The sequence below is a fragment of the Alosa alosa genome, chromosome 19, assembly GCF_017589495.1.
Source record: "Alosa alosa isolate M-15738 ecotype Scorff River chromosome 19, AALO_Geno_1.1, whole genome shotgun sequence".
In the NCBI taxonomy this organism is placed as follows: Eukaryota; Metazoa; Chordata; class Actinopteri; order Clupeiformes; family Clupeidae; genus Alosa; species Alosa alosa.
This window is the reverse complement of record NC_063207.1, coordinates 652,374-675,713: the sequence shown is the minus strand read 5'-3', so window position 1 is coordinate 675,713 and position 23,340 is coordinate 652,374. Positions and strand designations below refer to the sequence as shown.

Below are 23,340 nucleotides of genomic sequence, written 5' to 3'. Positions count from 1 at the left end.
GCTCATCTCGTAGCCTAGGCCTATGTGCTTATCTCGTAGCCTCGGCTTATGTGTTGATCTTGTATAGGCTTACTGGGCTTACTGTCGAGACCAAGCAACCTTAACACGTCACTCACTACCCAGAAAGCATTGGGACACACATAACCATGGCAGCCTATGAGTGAACGGGTTTCCTACATCTATGAATAAAAACTAAAACATTTGGAGTGTTTTTATAGCACCTTGCTATAGCTGACGCCATATTAATCTCATACGGCCAACAAGTCGTGCTCATCAGGGTTCCTTTTAATAATATGGGAAATGGGGGATATTTTTGCATGTGTTCATGTTCGTACATTTTGTGTGTGTGAGTGTGTGTATATGTGTGTGTGTGTGTGTGTGTGTGTGTGTGTGAGTGTGTGTGTGTAGGTTGTGAGAGTCTACAGAAGCTGGATCTGACGGTGAATTTTGTGTCCTGTCTGTCGAGTGTGGAGTCTCTGAGGGCCAACGTGCACCTGAAGGAGCTCTTCCTGCTGGGAAACCCCTGTGCCGATTACCAAGGTTACCGTGACTACGTCATCTCTACGCTGCCCCAACTACAGGTACACACACACACACACACACACACACACACACCTGTGCCTGTTTCGAAGGTTACCGCGACTACACCATCTTTACAGGGCCCCAACTATAGCTGCAGTGTGTGTGTGTGTGTGTGTGTGTGTGTTAGGCTGCAGTGTGTGTGTGTTTTTGTGTGTGTGTGTGTCAGACCTCTCAAGTCCCACGCATTGAGCGTGAGACACACGCATTTCAATGACTTCACACGCTCACACGCCACACATGGCATTTCTCACTCCGAGAAATTATTAACTTGCCCGCACAGAAATTTCTAAGGGCTATATTTTACAAACATGTGACACAACGTTGCTGTCTGTGCGCTCATTCAGCTCAGAGAGCTGCTGTTCAGTTACTATCGGCCAGTCAGAAAATAGGATTTCTCAACCAATCAGGAAATAGTTTTGTTTTGATGTGGGTCCGCAACGTGGAGACTGCTGGTCCGCGGATTCGTGGAGTGAAATTAGGCCCGGTGCTTCGTCTGATAATTTGCTGCGCAGTTGATCAAGATACCGCGGACCGACAAAAAAAGAAAACAAACGTTTCTGCTATCGATGTCATTAAACATGAAGCCATACAATAAAGTGGTGGTAGCCTATGAGCGTTCATTCAATGCAGGCGTCTGCGCGAGAGAAACTGAAACTAATCGATAACATTGGTATCAAAGCTCCGCTTCAACCTGTTGAATGCTATTTAATTGTTTAACGACACTTAAAAACTTTTTTTTCTCCATTTCCTACCAATGTATGATGCTTGCATGAGGGAAACATCCCAAAACAATAGCACCCATATAATTGTTGCTGTTTTGACAAGTATTTGATTTCTTATGCAAGCATCATGCAACCATGCAAAAGCAATGAAACTAATTATATCTTACATTAGTAAAGCAGTCCTCTGATGTGCATGTCACAAAACATTGAAGTGAAAGTGCATGTATAACAATATAGGCATAATAATGATTGTGATAATGATAATGACAATTTGGAGGGAGTGGGGTAGATGAGCCCTATGACCCCAAAGTCTGCCATGACTGGGCCTCAGGTCAAAGAAGTTTGAGAAAGGCTGGTCTACATAACCTGCATCAGATTGAGGTTTGCAGTGATGCGCCTGAAGGCACGGGTTGAGGACCCAGTCAGTTACGTCACAATATGCACATTTGTTCATACCTACGTAATCACCATTTTAATCACCAACTTTTTTTTACTTTGAATCTTGAAAAAAAAAAAATATTGACCTACCTACCGACCCATTTTTTTTAAAAAAATTTGGCTGTTACTGCAAACAAGAATATTTTTAAGGATGGCCTCATGACTGTGAAAATGGCTGACATTGAACCACAGTGCTTTAAATGGGAGCTCCCAGTATCAGTCATCAAGGCATCAAAATCTGCCACAAACACTTACAACACACAACATCACTCATAAACAAACACACACACACACACACACACACACACACACACACAGATAGAAATAATGGAATTTGTGCTCTCTCATGGGTCTGTTGATCGGGGGGAGGGGGGCATTCAAGCAGACGTAGGACTTTCATGTACTTCGATCAGGGGGGAGGGGGCGTGGCACCGTGCCAATGCCACGCCCCCTCCCCCCTGAGAAACAAAGTCTCACTCCTTGCAAACTTCAAAACTTGAGAACCCTGGTGTGTGTGTTAGGCTGCAGTGTGTGTGTGTGACAGGGCTCTACAGTGCGCCCATTTCACTCGCACTATGCGAGTAAAAATGATGCCGTCGGCGAAAGTGCAAAAAAAATATTTAGGGCGCACTGGTGCGAATGACTTCTAACCATGTCAATGTTTGTCTACAAAATACACCGCAACATCGAGAAACATTACTGGTGCAAACCATAGAATCACGCTATAATGCAGCATAAAAACGACACCTCCCATCAACGTTAGCAGTTTCAAGCAGACTCGCTAGTAGTCGCTTCTATCAAATCCAAGAGCGCGCAGAAAAAGCGGAAAGTTAGACTAGCCAGCCAAGATGCAAAGATTTATGAAATTAGTTCTTCTATCCACTACCACCGGTACGCTCAAGCCAATCCAAACTTTTCTCATCTGTTGTTCCTCGTTGGTGGAACACACTGCCAGTTCCTACAAGGGCAGGGACATCCCTCTCCATCTTCAAAAAACTCCTGAAGACCCAGCTCTTTAGAGAACATCTCCTCTCCTCTCAAGTCTTGCTGGTCCTAGCACTCACCAGCCGTCTTGAACTGACACGTAACTGTTAAAAGCAACACTCACTGATGCACTTATTCTTACTGTACTCTACCGTTTTTTTAAATTGTCCTAAAATTGTTGAGAATTGCTTTAAAACTTAAACTGTGTTAGGCTGCAGTGTGTGTGTGTGTGTTAGGCTGCAGTTTGTGTGTGTCTGTGTTAGGCTGCAGTGAGTGTGTTAGGCTGCAGTTTGTGTGTGTTTGTGTGTTAGGCTGCAGTTTGTGTGTGTGTGTGTGTGTTAGGCTGCAGTTTGTGTGTGTGTTAGGCTGCAGTTTTTTTGTGTGTTTGTGTGTTAGGCTGCAGTTTGTGTGTGTGTTAGGCTGCTGTGTGTGTGTGTGTGTTAGGCTGCTGTGTGTGTGTGTGTGTGTGTTAGGCTGCAGTGTGTGTGTGTGTGTGTTAGGCTGCAGTGTGTGTGTGTGACCAAACCAAATCCATGCAGATTCACACTGTACAATATCAGGAAGATGACACCTTACACAGTATTTAGCACAATTCATAGTACGAACCACATGGTCCTCTTTCACTCACACACACACACTACACTATTGGAACCATGGTCCTCTCTAAACTACACTATTGGTCCTCTCTAAACTACACTATTGGAACCATGGTCCTCTCTAAACTACACTATTGGTCCTCTCTAAACTACACTATTGGAACCATGGTCCTCTCTAAACTACACTATTGGTCCTCTCTAAACTACACTATTGGAACCATGGTCCTCTCTAAACTACACTATTGGAACCATGGTCCTCTCTAAACTACACTATTGGTCCTCTCTAAACTTCTCTAAACTACACTATTGGTCCTCTCTAAACTACACTATTGGAACCATGGTCCTCTCTAAACTACACTATTGGTTGTCATTGGGTCAGTTACTTTTTTTTCTTAATGACGTCTTTTATGGGTTATTTAACTCTTCCATAGTGAATCTTAATGATGATTATGACCAGGTTTGAAATTTCATTATTTTAGGGGCAAGGCCACTTGGCCTTCAGTTGGGCATATTTGGTGGGGGGCACAAAGGCCACATGTCAGGGCACCAAGGCCAAAGTTAACTATACAGTAGTAGGCTATAAAAATGATCAAATTTGTATTTAGCCTATTCACAGCAGTAGACCTGCATCACTGTATGAAACATTACAAAAACATGAAACATGACATATTACATAGAACTGTAAATCATCTGATCATAATATTTACAGATATCTAGGCTATATTTAACATTTATTTTATATTTGGCCGGTCATGAAATCATGTATTGAACAATTTAAGCACAGCTCAGCTTTAAGAAACTCAAATAGCTTAGATGCATGCTTAGCATTTGTGATCATTAAGGCTACTTTAACAAACTCTTAGTCAGATAGATAGATAGATAGATAGATACTTTATTGATCCTCAAGGGGAAATTCAAGGGTCTCAGTAGCATACAGAAATAACACACAACATGCACTTACAACAGAAATGGTAAACATTAGTATAAGTATAAACATATAACTAAACTCCACTGTACAATAAAGACAGTAGAAGATAAGACAGTTAAGAAAACTAACAAAAGGGTGATCAAGCATAAGACGCTTGTAGTGACAGGGCCGGGACTGGTGAGGTGCTAAAGGGAGTGAGTGTCATGGTGGAGGTGCAAAAAGTAGTCCAACATTAGTCCAACAGTGCAAGAGTAAGGTCTAGAGACCAGCATAAATAATATAGACAAATAGGAGAGTAAAGTGTAATGTAGACAAGTTAAAATAAAAAACTATTTCAGTGCAAGAACAGGTTGAGGTAATAGGGTTATAGCCATTCATTCATTCGGTATTGTATCAGAAGCCTGACCGTAGCCATTGATTATGTGTGCTAATATAGCATGAAAAACAGTGTAGCAGTAAAACAGTAGTGAAAACATTAGGCTGTGTACAATAGTACACAGTAGTAAAACAGTAGTAAGCAGTAGTGGGCAGTCAGTACTCAAAAAACATGGACATGGAGAGGGTTGAGAGGCAGACAGACTAAGCAGAGAAGTCTATCTCTCCTCTTCTCTTTAGTGAGGCATTGAACAGTTCAATGGCCCTAGGAACAAATGACTTCCTCAGCCTTTCAGTTGTGCATGGCAGTGAGCGAAGTCTCCAGCTGATCAAGCTCTTTTGGTTTTTGATAGTGCTGTAGAGCGGATGACATTCATTGTCCAAGATGTTGATCAGTTTGTTTAGGGTCCTTTTGTCAGATATTGAAGTGATGCACTCCAGTTCAGCTCCCACTACAGAGCCAGCCTTCCTTACCAGCCTGTCAAGTCGCCCAGCATCCTTCTTCTTTGTGCTTCCTCCCCAGCATACCACTGCATAGAAGAGGGCGCTGGCCACAACAGACTGATAGAACATCCTGAGGAGCTTGCTGCACACATTGAAGGGCCGCAGCATCCTCAGGAAGTACAGCCTGCTCTGTCCTTTCTTGTAGAGTGCATCAGTGTTGGCTGACCAGTCCAGTTTATTGTCCAGGTGGAGACCCAGATACTTGTAGGTGCTTACCACCTCCACATTGACCCCATCAATGGAGACTGGTAGCAGAGCGTGCTTAGACCTTCGGAACCTTAGTCAGCTGTATATCCTCTGATTTTAATATTTACTGACATCTAGGCGATATTTTTAACGTTTATTTTGTATTTGGCCAGTTATGAAATGACATAGAAAAATGTAAACACGTTGTGAAACTTAAAGCCCAAAATTGGAGACATGCATGTCGAAATTTGCTGCAAATTCAAAACCGGATTACTCTGGAAAGGCTAACTGTACAGGGGTTCGGTAAGGTCTGCTGTTTATTTTGATATATGGTTTGCCATGTTTTGAACGAAGGGTTTGTGAAGTATTCCACCGTGATGAATGGGTAGGGAGATAGGCGCAGAACCTAGAATTTATGATTCAATTTAATCATAGTATTTATTTGTCTCGCAAACCGTTCACCAAACGGCTAACATCGTTTAAAAGCTGAGAAAAAGCTCTTCCATGTGATGTGATGCTTGTGATGTCTGAATGATGAGTAGGCTACTTCTGAGAAGAGGGTCTGTATGATGAGTAGGCTTGTATTGTCTGTATGATGAGGAGGCTACTTGTGATGTCTGTATGATGAGTAGGCTTGTGATGTCTGTATGATGAGGAGGCTAGTCTGTATGATGAGTAGGCTTGTGATGTCTGTATGATGAGTAGGCTTGTGATGTCTGTATGATGAGTAGGTTTGTGATGTCTGTATGATGAGTAGGCTACTTCAACTGAGAAGAATTTGGACACACTTTCTTTCTTGCTCTGCGCTGTCAAATATGGCCGCCGTGAAATTCCTACCCTGATTATGACGTTTGTTGAGGTGACATTAATGTCCATCTTCACTTATTGATGTCAAAACCGGTTTGTATGTCGCCTTGGACAAATACGTCTGCCAAATAAAGTAAAGTAAAGTAAAGTGTGTGTTTGTGTGTGTGTGAGTATGTGTGGTGTGTGTGTATGTATGTATGTATGTGTGTGGTGTGTGTGTGTGTATGTATGTGTGTGTATGTGTGGTGTGTGTGTGTGTATGTGTTGCTGTGCAGTCATTGGACGGTGAGCCCATCAGGAGGGTGGAGCGTATTCGAGCGCTCTCAGGTCTGGAGCAGCTGAGGAGGCGTGTCCTAGAGCAGGAGGCGGAGCAACTGCAGAGAAGAGACACCAAAAGACACCGCAACCCAAAAGACACCGCAACCCACGCCAAGGAGAAGGAGGGGTAATGTGTGTGTGTGTGTGTGTGTGTGTGCCAAGGAGGGGTAATGTGTGTGTGTGTGTGTGCATGTGTGTGTGTGTGTATGTGTGTGGGTGTGTGTGGGTGCCAAGGAGGGGTAATGTGTGTGTGCCTGTGTGTCTGTGTGCCAAGGAGGGGTAATGTGTGTGTGTGTTTGTGATCTGTGTATGTGTGTGGGGGCCAAGGAGGGGTAATGTGTGTGTGTAATCTGTGTGTGTGTGTGCCAAGGAGGGGTAATGTGTGTGTGTGTGTGTGTGTGTGTGTGTGATCTGTGTATGTGTGTGGGTGTGATATGTGTGTGTGTGTGGGTGTGATCTGTGTATGTGTGTGATCTGTGTGTGTGTGTGTGTGATCTGTGTATGTGTGTGTGTGGGTGTGTGTGATCTGTGTATGTGTGTGATCTGTGTATGTATGTGTGTGTGTGTGTGTGTGTGTGTGTGTGTGTGTGTGTGATCGGGTGCAATCTCCGTGAGGAACCTGGTCAGCAACAACTGTATTTAGGTTGCTGTTTCTCCTCGTAAGTCTCTTGGCTAATGCGTATAAGGAATGTGGCTAAAATATACATTTCCTTCAGAATAATTCAAGAAATTAAAGAAGTTATCAGACCAAAGAACGTCTGAACGTCATATTTCTAGGTAAAAAAATCATTTCTAGGTCGTTTTAAAGTAAGATACGACAATGAATGATACTGTAGATAAGAGGTTGTAAGGAATGTGTTCAGGGTGACCCTATCTGCATTCAAATCGCTATATCTTGAAATGGATTTCCGTTACCTACTGTAGGCCGTATCACACTTGTATATTAATTCGCCAAACTCGTTGTGAAGTTTAAATGAACCGTCACGTTGCATCCGAGCTGTAAAATGCAGACGTTCAGAACATAGCAACATTGTAGCATATGACGGAGGTGGCTTTTAGCTAGCCACTTGTACCACTGTCTTTATGCCTCACTGTTTGCGTGCTATATTAGCACATTAGCACATATGCATAACCCCCCCCCCCCCCCCTCCATGCCACAACCCGAACTGTGGCCACACTTATACATTTTCTTAAATAGTTAAATATATAGATATATAGACTTTACTTTACTTTATTTCTGCATTGTTGCACTGACTTACTCATTTGCACTATCACCATGACTATCACCATGACACTCATTCACACAGAGCCCCTTACCTTACCTTACTATGCACAGAGAATCACAGGTTCAGTCCCTGCCTCAGTCATTGCAAGCGCCTCTGATTGATTAATCACCACTATGTGGATACTGTTTTTAGAATTGATTTAGATTAAGTGTTAGTTAGTATAATTTGTATTTTTGTAATTTGTATTTTAGTATATTTTTATATATTGTATTAAGTGTTAGTTAGTATAATTTGTATTTTAGTATATTTAGCATATTCTTTATCTTCTACTGTCCTTACTGCTTAGTTGTGTTTTTATATTATATACTTTAATTACTCTTTCTGCTGTTAAAGAATGTGTTTGTGTTGTATGTATGCTGCTGCTGAGACCTTGAATTTGGGGATCAATAAAGTATCTATCTATCTATCTACATGGATGACAGCAGGCTAAGTAAAATAGCGATGTTTCAAAGCTAAAGTCCATCAGAATCTTGGGATACGCCCGCTTGACAACGGGAGAGATAGAACTAACGACTGGCCTTTGGCCGTAGCAACCATCCATTTAGAACTAGTAACGGCAGTTTGTCCTGCAAGTTGTGAAATTAGTTGATATGTGTCGGAAGCAAGTAGTTCTACAAACAAGACAATCTTAGCGATTAAAACGTTTAAATTGTAACAGGAAATGAACACAAAGCAAGTAGCAACAGTGGAATAAGCGGGATAATAGACTCCACGGTGGAAGGCGGTAGTTGAGGAAACACTGCTCTGTCTGTCTGTCTGTCTGTCTGTCTGTCTGTGTTTGTGAGTGTGTGTGTGAGAGTGTGTGTGAGAGAGTGAGATCTTTGACTGTGTGTGTGTTTGTTTGTTTGTGTTATGTCTGTATATTCTATCTGTAGCCTCATGTCTGTGTTTTTAATCTGTGTGTGTGTGTGTGTGTCTGTGTGTGTGTGTGTGTCTGTGTGTGTGTGTGTGTGTGTGTGTGTGTCTGTGTGTGTGTCTGTGTGTGTGTGTTTCAGGAGCGATGACGAGAGCCCAGTGTGTGAGGCGGAGCGGCTAGAGCAGGAGAGGGAATTCTGGGAAACCCCATGTGACTTTAGCCCAGAGTCCAGACTGGAGGCACACCGCCACCTGGAGGAGAAGAGACGCCAGCGCAACACAGACAGGTACGCACAGACCATGGCAACCCATCCCATAACCACTCATTTGAGTTATAGCGCCACCTAGTTAAAAATGAAAAAGTGAAAACGATGTGTTGTAATCACAGTTAGCTTTGGCTGACAGGTTCAAATGAGTAGAGTAGAGATGAGTAAAGTAGAGATGAGTAGAGTAGAGTAGAGTAGAGATGAGTAAAGTAGAGTAGAGATGAGTAGAGTAGAGGTGAGTAGAGTAGAGATGAGTAGAGTAGAGTAGAGATGAGTAGAGTAGAGATGAGTAAAGTAGAGATGAGTAGAGTAGAGATGAGTAGAGTAGAGATGAGTAAAGTAGAGATGAGTAGAGTAGAGGTGAGTAGAGTAGAGTAGAGATGAGTAGAGTAGAGTAGAGTAGAGTAGAGATGAGTAGAGTAGAGTAGAGTAGAGTAGAGATGAGTAGAGTAGAGGTGAGTAGAGTAGAGATGAGAGTAGAGTAGAGTAGAGATGAGTAGAGATGAGTAGAGTAGAGATGAGTAGAGTAGAGTAGAGTAGAGATGAGTAGAGATGGAGTGACTGCAGGGTACAGTAGAGCGGATGTCTGTTCAGTATGTATGTCCTTGTCACTTCTTAATCACTTTTAACACACACACACACACACACACGCACAGCCTTTTAACCTTAATTTTCTGTAATCCCTGAATCTCCATGGTGGCAGTATGGTTAATGAGATGCTTAATTGCAGTTGACCTGAGAGACAGACACAGACACTTACAAATACATACACACTCAGACATACACACACACACACACACGCACGCGCACACACACACTCACCACATACACTCACAGACATACACACACACTCACACACATACATACACACTCAGACATACACACACACACACACGCACGCGCACACACACACTCACACACATACACTCACAGACATACACACACATACATACACACTCAGACATACGCACACACACTCACCACATACACTCACAGACATACACACACACTCACACACACACTCAGACATACACACACACACACACGCACGCGCACACACACACTCACACTCACACACATACACTCACAGACATACACACACACTCACACACATACATACACACTCAGACATACACACGCACGCGCACACACACACTCACACACATACACTCTCAGACATACACACACACTCACACACATACTGTACATACACACTCAGACATACACACACACACTGAGAAAGACAGAGAGCCCCATGTAATGGCTATTGAGGAGATGTGGTGGCACAGAGATGCTCCACAGCCAGCTGAGTGTGTGTGTGTGTGTCCATTTGCCAGTGATTGATGAACACATTTTAGAGTTTGCAGTTAAAGCTTGTCTGGCCCAGCCCACTCTTCTGTGGCCCAGTCTGAGGCTCTCATCTAAATCAGCTAGCGTTAAATCAGCTAGCACTTTAGCACATGATAGAAACACTAGCGTTACCTTAGCAGATTAGCACATAATACAAACACTAGCGTTACCTTAGCACATTAGCACATGATAGAAACACTAGCGTTACCTTAGCACATGATACAAACACTTTTATCCAAATTCATTCACACATGAGGACACATGAACTCTCACGCTGCAGCACAAACAGAGACACTCACGTTACTGTAGCAAATGATACAGCAAACACTAACGTTACCTTAGCACATGATACAAACACTCACATTACCTTAGCAAATGATACAGCAAACACTAACGTTAGGGGGTCTGGAGTGAGACTATTGTCGAATTCATGCAAGATTAATAGGCAGCCTCTTTTTGTGCTATTTTTTAAGATCTACCAATCAGTTGTTTCTGAGGGCGGCCTTTATCTCTCTCACTTTCTGTTACGCATAGCCTGCCTGCTATGGCCTGCAGTAGCGATATGACCAAGGAAAAAAAGAAAATGTTAGCTAACAAACACGGGCCACATGCTACATTCTCTCTGACTATAAACTCAAGGTAAAACATCATATTGTTAGGATACTTTTCTCTTTAAATGAAAGACTTGCTGAGGTGAGGTTAACAAGTGTTTACTCGCAAATTCACATTCTCGCAGCTGGCGGTTTTGAATTCCTTTGCGAAACAAAATGACTGAGTGCGATTGTGAATTTAGCTCGGCTTAATAGTTTAATATTGTCTTGGAAAGTTATTGCTTGTTCACGAGTTATTTCATTTAGCATTGTATTTTCCATGTGTCGACGATGGTTAGACATGACGTTCTCAGGGAGCGCAGACCTTTCCAAGGCCACATGTAGTTATTTGCAACAAATCTGAAAGTGGACCTAGCAAAATATGTTGATAGTGATAGGTGTTTAATTTGTTTGTTTTCTGTGTAGCATATAGATCATAATTCTTGATAATTAGCGCGCAAACAAGCGAGACCTAGGCTTCTAGAGTAGACTGACATAACGCACCTATTGCTGAGACCCGCCTCTTTAGTCAGAAATGTGATCATTGCAGCCTCAGTAGACACGAGAGGAGCAGAAAGACACCAGCATAACATATAACGAGGGATAGATGTATATCTTCACAAAAATGGATATCCACAGTCCCTTTCTATCAACACCACTGATTTGTATAGATAAGGATTAGGCTTTAAAACAGATTGTCAACATTTATGTTGTTTGGTCTGTTTTTTGGCTGCATACATGAAGGCCAAGGTGGGCAATGTGTTTTCCCTGGTTTGAGGTAATACTGACATTTCTTCAAGGATGGCAGGTCTGAAAATATCTTCTCCATCATTAAGTTATTCAATTAGGCTAAACATGGCCTTAACTCAAAACAGCTGGTAGGCCTACTCTTAGGACTATGTAATTTTAATATGTAAAAGTGTCGAATGCAGCCATATTTAAATTCTGCTTACTGCACATTTATTATAATATAATATGATAATATTCAATACCGGTACAGGTCTACCCATGTGCATGTAATGGAAATGTCGGTTAATCCCGATATCCCTTCATTTACGTCTTTCGGAAATATGTCTGCTTTTTTAGCCCTTCTGAGTTTGCAGGTATGGTTACCTTAGCACATGATACAAACACTAACGTTACCTTAGTACATGATACAAACACTAACGTTACTTTAGCACATGATACAGCAAACACTAACGTTACCTTAGCGCATGATACAGCAAACAGTAACACTGCACATGATACAAACCAGGGAAACAGTAAACTCTGATGTTACCTTTGCACATGATTAATGTTAATGTGTGAATTTCCTTTGCACAATTCTTCAATTAGCAATCATGCATTATCCATAAGAGATATCATGTCTGTTCTGTGTTGCTATTTGCAAGTATGGATCTAAGGCACATTTAGAGAAAGTACTGCCTATTTGGTGAAGACAACTGTACAAAAGCTGACAAGTCTAGGAGTTACTGTAGGTCTATTTCAATAATAAAAAAAAAAAAACTGTCAATGGCAGTTACATCTTGGGCGGAATTAATAATTTTTTTTTTTAATAAAATGAAAAGGAAATGGCACAGACATAGCAAAAATGAAGGCTAAAATTCCTAATTTTCAGAACAGTGTTTTGCATTTTGTTGTGCAGTGTGTAATGATTGATTGAAAGTGAACAATGATTTGACTTCAAGTTGTGTTGTTTGAAGGCAAAATTTGCTTTTGCTGTGTTTTAAATGTTTTGAGGGCGTTAGAGTGTTTTGCAAGCAAAATAAGTCATTTTGGCCAGAGTGATTCTGTTTAGACCTTTGTGTTAACTGTTGACTATGTGATGTCAGAGTTCACGCAAGCATTACAGCGATCAAGAAAAACTGTAAAGTTTTGTAAAGTTAGCTGCCCTCTGTATTAATGTTAGCTCCCTGCTATATTAGAATTAGTTGCCTGCTGTATTAATGTTAGCTCCCTGCTATATTAGAATTAGTTGCCTGCTGTATTAATGTTAGCTCCCTGCTATATTAGAATTAGTTGCCTGCTGTATTAATGATAGCTCCCTGCTATATTAGAATTAGCTGCCTGCTGTATTAATGATAGCTCCCTGCTATATTAGAATTAGTTGCCTGCTGTATTAATGATAGCTCCCTGCTATATTAGAATTAGCTGCCTGCTGTATTAATGATAGCTCCCTGCTATATTAGAATTAGTTGCCTGCTGTATTAATGATAGCTCCCTGCTATATTAGAATTAGCTGCCTGCTGTATTAATGATAGCTCCCTGCTATATTAGAATTAGCTGCCTGCTGTATTAATGATAGCTGTCTGCTGCCTGTATTGCAGGGAGAAAAAAACAAAGAAGACCAGATCTCTGATAGCTGAAGACGGAAAAATGCTGAATGTTAATGAACCCAAGTATGAAACACATACACACATGAATGAAACATTACGCACGTTCCACTTTTGCTGAAATAATTCCTGAACGGTTTTGTTCAGAGCTACAAAATATTATTACATTAGTTTTCAGTGTGGTATGATCTCTTTGTAAATTACGTTTAATTAAAATGTGTTTTAGCCATCCCGGCTCTCCCTTACAGTAGGCTAGTGGGGTCTCATTTCCAAGAGGAATATATTCACCCCTATGTCTTGCCACTCTGTTTCAAGGGACAAGGGCTAGGGGTAAGATGAAGGGGTAGGGGTAAGATGAAGGGGTTGGATAAGGGGTAGGGGTAAGATGAAGGGGTAGGGGTAAGATGAAGAGGTTGGAGAAGGGGTAGGGGTAAGACAGAGAAATGGGCTTGAGCCACAGAGAGGGAATGAATGTTAGCATGGAGAGAATGGGCTTGGGCCTTGAACGGTTTGGGATCAATAAAGTATCTATCTATCTATCTATCTATCTATCTATCTATCTATCTATCTGTCTGTCTGGGTCTTAGTCACCCATTTCTCTGAGTGAGTGCAATAGTATTTCTTCTTCCTACAAAACACGCGTTGGCAGATATGACAAACATTAGCACTAGCAGTCAGATGACAAACATTAGCACTAGCACTAGCAGTCAGATGACAAACATTAGCACTAGCAGTCAGATGACAGCATGTCCAAAGCCTGTGTAGGCCGAACTAACCGCCAAACGATAATGTAACAAATACCCAACATATCAGACACTAGTTAGTTAGCCTGTTACTTTGGTGAGATCAAACAACATTGAAAGTTTAACTGGCTATTGATTGGCATTTGCCAAACTGCATTGTGTTATCTAATGACTACCATTCACTCATAAACGACTGCATAAGCTACTGCTAGCTTGTGCTGGCTAGCGCATCACTCATATACGTCTGCTAGCTTGTTCTGACTAGCGCATCACTATACGTCTGCTAGCTTGTTCTAACTAACGCATCACTCATATACGCCTTCTAGCCTGCTAGCTTGTTCTGGCTAGCCTACTCATAAACCACTTGTAGCTTGTTCTGACTAGTGCATCACTTCACTCATATCGTCTGCTAGCTTGTTCTGACTAGCGCATCACTATACGTCTGCTAGCTTGTTCTAACTAACGCATCACTCATATACGTCTTCTAGCCTGCTAGCTTGTTCTGGCTAGCGCATTACTCATAAACTACGGCTAGCTTGTTCTGACTAGTGCATCACTCATATACGTCTGCTAGCCTGCTAGCTTGTTCTGGCTAGCGCATTACTCATAAACTACGGCTAGCTTGTTCTGACTAGTGCATCACTCATATATGTCTGCTAGCTTGTTCTGACTAGCGCATTACTCATATATGTCTGCTAGCTTGTTCTGACTAGCGCATTACTCATAAATGTCTGCTAGCTTGTTCTGACTAGCGCATACGTCTGCTAGCTTTTTCTGACTAGCGCATCCTTGCTGTGTCTCAGGTCTTGCATGATGTTATAGCAACGGTGGACAGTGAGGGTCATTTAAGAAATTGCTAAATGTAAATCAGGTTTCTCGGCCAAGTATACTTGCGTATACAAGGAATTTAGTCTCTGCATTTATCCCATCTGTGAATTAGTGAACACACAGTGAACACACAGTGAGGTGAATCACACATTAATCCGGCACAGTGAGCTTTCTTGCTACAGCGGCGCTCGGGGAGCAGTGAGGGGTTAGGTGCCTTGCTCAAGGGCACTTCAGTCGTGCCTACTGGTCGGGGATTGAAACGGCAACCCTCCGGTTACAAGTCCGAAGCCCTAACCAGTAGGCCACGACTGCAGCTTAGGCTATGTTCTGCAGTCTAAACCCTTATGAAGTTTCTGTTGATGAAAGCACACACACACACACACACACAGATGCATGCTCAGAGACACACAAACACACACACACACACACAGAGATGCATGCTCATAGACACACAAACACACACACAGATGTTTGCGTGACCACACACTCTTTGTGATGTCAGGCTGGATTTCACACTAACGGAGGACGAGGAGAATAACAGCCTTCAGCTGGACTTGCATGTTTACAGGTACGTGAGCGTGTGTGTGTGTGTGTGTGTCTCAGGGTGTCCGCGCGGTAGTAAAAGTAGTCGATGGTGTTTGTTCTTCATTTTTTACCACACATGTTTGGTTTTTAAGTGTCATTTGTTTTTAAGAAGTGCCAAGGTTGAGGTTATTAGTCACCTTATTAGGGCTAAGGACAACTGAAACTCAACTCGACACTACAAAAAAACATTGTTGTTGACAATGACAATACTTAATGATCACAATTAGAAATTATTGATTTATACCTTATAGCAAGGAGTAGGCTAAGTGGCGCTTTGCTTGTTTGTGTTTTTTTGTTTTGTTTTTTTGTTTGTGTTTGTTTTGGGTTCACTCTCTACATATTAGTTTTTAATTTGACAATAATGTGTCTGAATGTTGACTTTTCTGTATGCATGGTTGTATATACGACATTTATTTCTCACAGGGATGTAAGGATGACACCTGCTGGTGGTTGTATACTCTTACACTCATCACCTGACTAGCACATCTGCAATGTGGAGAGTCCTGATTGGTTGACTTATTATTTAAAAAAACCTCTCCTTTCCTGTTGAGAACTGTTTGACTCCCTGATGAAGGCTTGTTTGCCGAAACGCGTCGGAGTTTTTTTTAAAGGTTTAATGTAACCAAGCCAACAAAATAAAGGCTTTTTAACCTTTGACAATTGAGAGTGCCTTGGAATCCCGTGTTTTTCTCTCATAACAGCCTAATAATTTGATTTCTGCAGTTTGAAAAAAAAAAAAACCTTTGGTCCAAATGTGTATATTTTGTCTTGCTGTTGTAATGTAACCTATCCTTCTGCCACTTTGGATCTTAGGCCAGCTCGTAGCGTAGGCTACTGAAACTGATTTGGAAATTGTTTGTAGCCTATGCGTAATAGCCTATTTTGCCTGTCCACTTTTGTCGCTTTTAAAGTCGATTTGAAATGTTTGTGCAATTATAGCCTATTCTATGTAGAAGAGTTAAACGGGAAATTTGAGATAGGCCTTGTCAGCAACCGACAGGTTCGTTTATAAACAGGGTTGGAATTATAGCGCAAGCCTTTGAAGATCTCCATATGGATAAAACTTCACAACCAGGTAATTTATAGGCATAGGTTAGGCCTGGGATGGATAGCCCATCTGAATGTTTTTGGATGCCGCCTGTGATTTATTATTATTATTTATTGTGATTTATTATTTTTGGGCATAGCTACGGTATAGGCTAAATCAAGGGGAAAAAATGAGTAGCCTACGTCTATTCTAAGGTAAAGTCCACAAAAATAGACTTGATAGGCCCGCCAAACACTGCGGAACTTTAAGAACGAACGATATTTTATGTTCGAACGGTTCAGGACCGATATGTTGGTGGCGGAACGCATGCAAGAACGAAAACGTTAAACATGACGGCCTACCTGAACCATTCGGAACAGAACGTTTGAAAAATAATTTCGTTTTCAAGTGTGTGTGAATGTGAGTGTGTGAGAGTGTGTGTGAATTTGTGTGTGTGTGAGAGTGTGTGAATGTGTGTGTGAGAGAGTGTTTGAATGTGTGAGAGTGTGTGTGTGTGTGTGTGTTTGAATGTGTGAGAGAGTGTGTGTGTGAGAGAGAGAGAGAGAGAATGTGTGTGTGTGAGCGAGCGAGTGAGTGAGTGAGTGTGTGTGAGTGAGTCAGTGTGTGTGTGAATGAGTGAGTGTTTGAGTAAATGTGTGTGTGTGTGTGTGTGTGTTGTTAGGGGTGGCACAGTTCAGAAAACCCATGGTTCGGTTCGTATCACGGTTTTCGGTTCTGTATGGTTCTTGTTGTTATTTTCTATTTAATCTTTAACACTTCAGAAATACTATACTTCAGCATATGATGTATAGCTTAATTATCCACCATTTAGGCTACAGTATTAGTATAGTTATATCATGTAATCATGCACAAACTGAAGGAGTTTGACTCGACTTTAAACACATCATTAAGACCATCTCTCAGCAAAATCAGCAAAACCGAGGACTGGCGCTTGAACAAGCTATTCTTTTAAGGCTCTGAATCCAGAAAGGTAAACCTGAACTTGACTACATTCAAGTTAACTATCCAATATTCAGATGTCTGTAATCGAAATGTATGCAAATTAGTGCATAATTAATTAGATATTGTTAAATTACATCCATAAACATATTTTCAGAAAACATATTTCAAAAAAATATTGTCTCAACATAAATAATCAACTAGTAAAGTTTCATAAGAATATCAAGGAGTTATTTTTTATCCTATTCACCCGTTCTGTTGCCCCTTTCCATTAGACTTGTAAATCATCGTACACCCACCCATACAACATGTACGAATGAGTTGCTAAAGGAGCGCGTTTCTCTCGAGCCACGAGCAGGAGGCTAGTCATTGTTATTGTTTTGTGCTACATGTAGCCTCTAGCTAAACGGCTGGAAAACAAATTGTTACATTGTACTGCACGCACAGCAAGACCGTGCAATGCATGAATTGGTGACCGGATTAAAGCAGCAATGTAATCTAGTGTGTAAGAGCATTGCATCAACATTAAAATGACCAACACAGTACATATGCAAAAAAAATACATGTCATCTCATCTCAACTATGGGCGCAGCCATGTTTGTTGTAAGGTCGTATGTCCACCTCGTGGTACCCTCAAGCACTCCAAGGTAAAGGGGGCGTGCCTGCGTGAAATGCCGCAAGAAAGCTGCGGAATTTACACTTTCCAACTCGGGCGACAGATTTACAAGTCTACTGGAAAGGGCCATATGTGGCCTATGGAGGCCAGCTTTAGGCCGGAAATGCTAATTAGCAGGTTTAAAACTAAAAAATCAGCTAAGTGAATATGATATTCAGAATCAGCACCCAAAATACCCTCTTTACCTGTATTTTCTCACATTTGACCCCCAAGTGATAGTAGCCCCAGTCTTAATTATGCATTATATAAATGATGATGTCATCTAAGTGTGAAAATGGATTGTGACAATTTGAAGACAAAAAAATCTTGTTCCTTAGACTCTATACTAACAATAGAAATAAAATAAAACTAAATACTAAATAGAACTAAAATAAAAATCATTTTTCACAAGAAAATCGAGCGGGATTACCCAAAACACTACTACACATTGTAATGATATTTTATTTTCGAGGGCTTTTGAGATCTAGGGTTATTACCTTACAGTAAAATTAATTATTATTAGCCTACTACACGTCTCACCTGCACATATGAGAGTTCATCAGAGTCGTGCCACTGGAGGAGGGGCCGCTCATATAGCCTCCTGCTCCCCTGAATGATTGCACATATTTCCAAACAGTTTTGTGAGGGCTACTTTGTTAATATTTTGGAAACTGCGAGTAAGGGGCGGCGACCGCACAGCCTAAGCTGCTGAAGTGCCGTGAGGGTGCAGCAAATGAACTTCAGAAACAATATATTATAAACACGATATTCACACCGGCCCGTCCTCCCGAAGCTCCTGATTAGCCACTCCGGGCCTGTCGTAGCATAATGAATACGTATTGCACTAGTATAATGAACACCTGTTGCACTAGCATAATGAACACCTGTTGCACTAGCATAATGAATATGTGTTGCACTAGCATAATGAACACCTGTTGCACTAGCATAATGAATATGTGTTGCACTAGCATAATGAATACCTGTTGCACTAGCATAATGAATATGTGTTGCACTAGCATAATGAACACCTGTTGCACTAGCATAATGAATATGTGTTGCACTAGCATAATGAACACCTGTTGCACTAGCATAATGAATACCTGTTGCACTAGCATAATGAACACCTGTTGCACTAGCATAATGAACACCTGTTGCACTAGCATAATGAATATGTGTTGCACTAGCATAATGAATACCTGTTGCACTAGCATAATGAATATGTGTTGCACTAGCATAATGAACACCTGTTGCACTAGCATAATGAATATGTGTTGCACTAGCATAATGAACACCTGTTGCACTAGCATAATGAATATGTGTTGCACAGTACTTGCACACAGTCACAGTTCTATCTACCGTTTTCTTTCCACTGTCATCACAGGTCAATTTAAATCCAAAATGTTCCCAGACACCAGACATATGCGACGCTGTGTGTGTGTGTGTGTGTGTGTGTGTGTGTGTAAGTAAGTGTAAATTTAAATCCAAAATGTTCCCACACACCAGACTTATGCGACGCTGTGTGTGTGTGTGTGTGAATTTAAATCCAAAATGTTCCCACACACCAGACTTATGTGACGCTGTGTGCGTGTGTGTGTGTGTGTGTTTGACAGGCACCTGGACACATCCCTGATGGAGGTGGATGTTCAGCCTACATACCTCCGAGTTACAGTCAAAGGAAAGGTACAGTCCTCCATCACTTCTTCTCCTCCATCTCCTCTTCTCCTCCATCCTTTCTTCTCCTCCATCTCCTCTTCTCCTCCATCCTTTCTTCTCCTCCATCTCCTCTTCTCCTCCATCCTTTCTTCTCCTCCATCTCCTCTTCTCCTCTTCTCCATCCTTTCTTCTCCTCCATCCTTTCTTCTCCTCCATCTCCTCTTCTCCTCTTCTCCATCCTTTCTTCTCCTCCATCACTTCTTCTCCTCTTCTCCTCCATCCTTTCTTCTCCTCCATCACTTCTCCTCTTCTCCTCCATCCTTTCTTCTCCTCCATCACTTCTCCTCTTCTCCATCCTTTCTTCTCCTCCATCACTTCTTCTCCTCTTCTCCTCCATCACTTCTTCTCCTCTCCTCCATCCTTTCTTCTCCTCCATCCTTTCTTCTCCTCCATCTCCTCTTCTCCTCTTCTCCATCCTTTCTTCTCCTCCATCACTTCTCCTCTTCTCCTCCATCACTTCTTCTCCTCCATCACTTCTCCTCTTCTCCTCCATCCTTTCTTCTCCTCCATCACTTCTCCTCCATCACTTCTCCTCCATCACTTCTCCTCTTCTCCATGCAGAGTGTAATAAATGGGGCCCGTAGTGTCCACATGAAGAGTGTTTCTGATCGTGGAAATAAGGCCACAGGATGCCAGACCACCTCAACAACAACATGAACTCCAAAGCCTAACTCTTATGTGTGTATATGTGTCTATGTGTTGTGTGTGTGTGTGTGTGTGTTCTAGCTGCTCATACAAAGGTCCATATTTTGCACCCTGGCGCATGGTTTAAAACTTGTTTTTCACCCCGCAAAGTGTATTTTCTTATTTTGCACGTTTATTTTTTAAAAATGCGCCCAGGGGTGTGGCAATTAATAACTTAGGGAGTGGCCTACCGCATTGTCTAAAAATCACTATTGTACACCTGGTCAAAAGTCTATGGCCAGTTGTTTATATGTTATTTTAAGAGCGCATTGTCAACAGTCATATTGGCGGGTGCACAACGCACCATCCTTCTATCATTCATGAACACACACCAGCGCACGTCCATGCAAAACATTACAAATTGCACGATTACAATGGGAAACATAATTACAATAAAGATATTACGAAATACTGTATATCTCATGATGAGTAGTTATTCACCATCATTTGCAAATTGGTAATGGCGGTTAAAAGTGATTAGGGGAGAGGCGAGAGACACGTATGGAGCACAGCTGAAGACGCACTGTCACGAGATATAAGCAACTCCTCTGCAGGATAAACGTTTTTTATTCAGTCATTTCAGCAATATTATGGTAAGTGTTGCTTTTTCCAGCCTATGTTTTCGATGGTAACCCATTGTCAGTCAATAGTGAAAGTAACTGCAAATAACTGTCTTGTCGTTGACTGACACCATGGTGAAGTTAGTTTCACTTTGCCAATGAGTTCAAATAGGGCATTATAAAACTTCTCACTCTTAGACCTACTCATACACGGCGGTGAAATGGCGTATTTAGCTGTCTAAATTCTAATCGTATGCTGGGGGAGAAATCGTCAGACATCCATGATTATTTTGTTATTCAGCACCCCTGGTCAAAAATATGTTCCCGCGCGCCTGGAAGTAGGCTATGATTTGAATGTAGACTGTTGTCAAATTTGGCAAACACAAAACGGGAAAAACAATATGGTTCATGCTCTCTCATGCTGTTTCATTCGTGCTGAAAAGGAGGGAGAATTAAACATTAAGCATGTTCCACTTTTGCATAAATAATTCCTGAACGGTTTTGGTCAGGGCTGATAATGCAACTGTATTTGACAAAGGACCGATATAGGCTATTTGCTAGTGACAAAATATGAGCTTTCAGTGTGATACGATCTCTTTGTAAATTACGTAATTAAAATGTGTTTCATCTGTTCTGGCTATCCCTGCTATTTGGATCTTACTGTATCTCACTCAATGAACAACATCTCAACAATAAATGAATGATGATCTGTAATTGTCATCAGACGGCCTAGTCATATAGGTAGACATTAAGTGTGTTATAAATAATTAATTCGATAATATTAGGAAAAGTTTTGTGTAAAGGGAATTAAAGGCCTGTCTCATATAGACGCCTGTCTCTAATACTAGCCGGTGCAGTTTGGCGATTTGGGAAAATAAAAGCCCGGGCTATTATTTGGAGTTTTACGGTAATCTATTGTGGCATTTTGGTAACTTCCCTTATTTTTGCTATTATTCTACTTGTATAACACCAAAAAAAAATACAAATGATCACCACAGTTTTGAACAATATTGTATGATACTTAATTTCATCTTGGAGAAATTCAGAGGATGTGTTTCTAAAGGAGAAATATGAACTAATAATAAGTTTCTGTGGCATTTCTGTAACACTGCCTAGGGTCAGGTTTAGTCAAACTATGAACAATATCAAAAAAACATTTACATCATTACATCACTGAATCACATATCTACTTGACAAATACTACTTTTGACATTTATGACAATATAAGTAAAAATATAGACATTTCCACATATAAATGAATGGGAAATATACAATGTTTGTGATTTCAGCCTGCATAACATTAAGGGGGAAGGTATCACTATAGCTTTGGACAGTAAAGTTTACTGTACACTATAGCTTTGGACAGTAAACACTTATAATATTGTTGGAATTTTTTTTTACAAAATATATCGGAAGAGAGCACTGCAAAGTAAAAGTGTATTTTGTGGCATTTCTGTAACATTGCCTAGGGTTAGATTTAGACTAACTGGGAACAATGTCAAAAATGTGCATCATTGAATCACTTATCTACAATTGACAAGTACTGAGAGTAGAGTTTTCTCATGTCTAGCCGTCTGTGTTCAAAATGTACTGACTGTGAGTTCAGCAGGTCAGTTTGTAATGCCCACGTGCCATGTATGAGGTCAGATATTTTGCATTTAGAAGGGTGGAATATGACTTTGCATATATCTCAAATAAAGTTGTTTTTTCCCCCCTTAACATTGTGTACATCACTGGTGGCAAGACATTTGATAATTAATTGTATTTCTCAAAGCTGGCTTAAAACCTTTTGGAAATGACCCAACTGCAAGAATCAAGTGATGGGACGTCTTTAGGGGCATACAGTGGGCGTCGCTTTCAAATGGCCACTTCAGTCGCGCATTACGCGGCGTGAAGCTGCGTGAAACTTTAGTACCACTTTCAGCCACTGTGCGTCGCTCTGCCACTGTACATCACTCTGTCAGTAGCCTGACTGCCGCCCCTTCTGAAAAAGCAGGAGGCTACCGTTAAACATAATTGTTGCCGAGAGGAATCCCAGCCTACGAATTCAATAACAAAATAAATCATGCATAATTAAACATTACCTCGATTTAGGCTACTTGGGTATGGCTTAAGGCTTGACTACACGGTGGTAACGAAAATCGAAATCTGCTTTTGATAGCCTACCGGTGCCGCTCCACAAAACGAAAAAATATCTTAATTTGCTGTCTACATTATTGTCATTGTTGGGGGTAACGCAACTACGCAAATCAAAACAGTGTCTTGTGTGATAATTGAGCCAGTAGGCTAGAGAAATAACTGCTCAGAATTAATCTGTAGCCTTGGGTAGGCTTCTGCAGAAAACAATGTTATTGGCGATTTAATACTATCTAGCGACGTTTTTAACAGGCTAGACAACTATGACCCACGTTAATTTGCCCTACTTCTTGACTGCAATGTAGTCAATTGACTGCTTGACATGTAAT

General features: G+C 41.2%; 1 protein-coding gene across 3 annotated transcripts in view; it reads left to right on the top strand.

Moving 5' to 3' along the window:
* Positions 1–23,340, top strand: part of dnaaf11 (dynein axonemal assembly factor 11) — a 51,123-nt gene that overhangs the window by 4,151 nt on the left and 23,632 nt on the right. For 2 of the 3 annotated variants that reach the window (XM_048270776.1, XM_048270774.1), the window contains exons 4-9: positions 409–581; positions 6,398–6,567; positions 8,722–8,868; positions 13,115–13,186; positions 15,194–15,259; positions 19,529–19,598. In XM_048270776.1, coding sequence (XP_048126733.1) covers positions 409–581; positions 6,398–6,567; positions 8,722–8,868; positions 13,115–13,186; positions 15,194–15,259; positions 19,529–19,598 — 698 coding nt within the window. Of the gene's footprint in view, positions 1–408; positions 582–6,397; positions 6,568–8,721; positions 8,869–13,114; positions 13,187–15,193; positions 15,260–19,528; positions 19,599–20,192; positions 20,471–23,340 lie in introns of those variants that run through there. The other variant, XM_048270777.1, reaches the window with a different exon arrangement.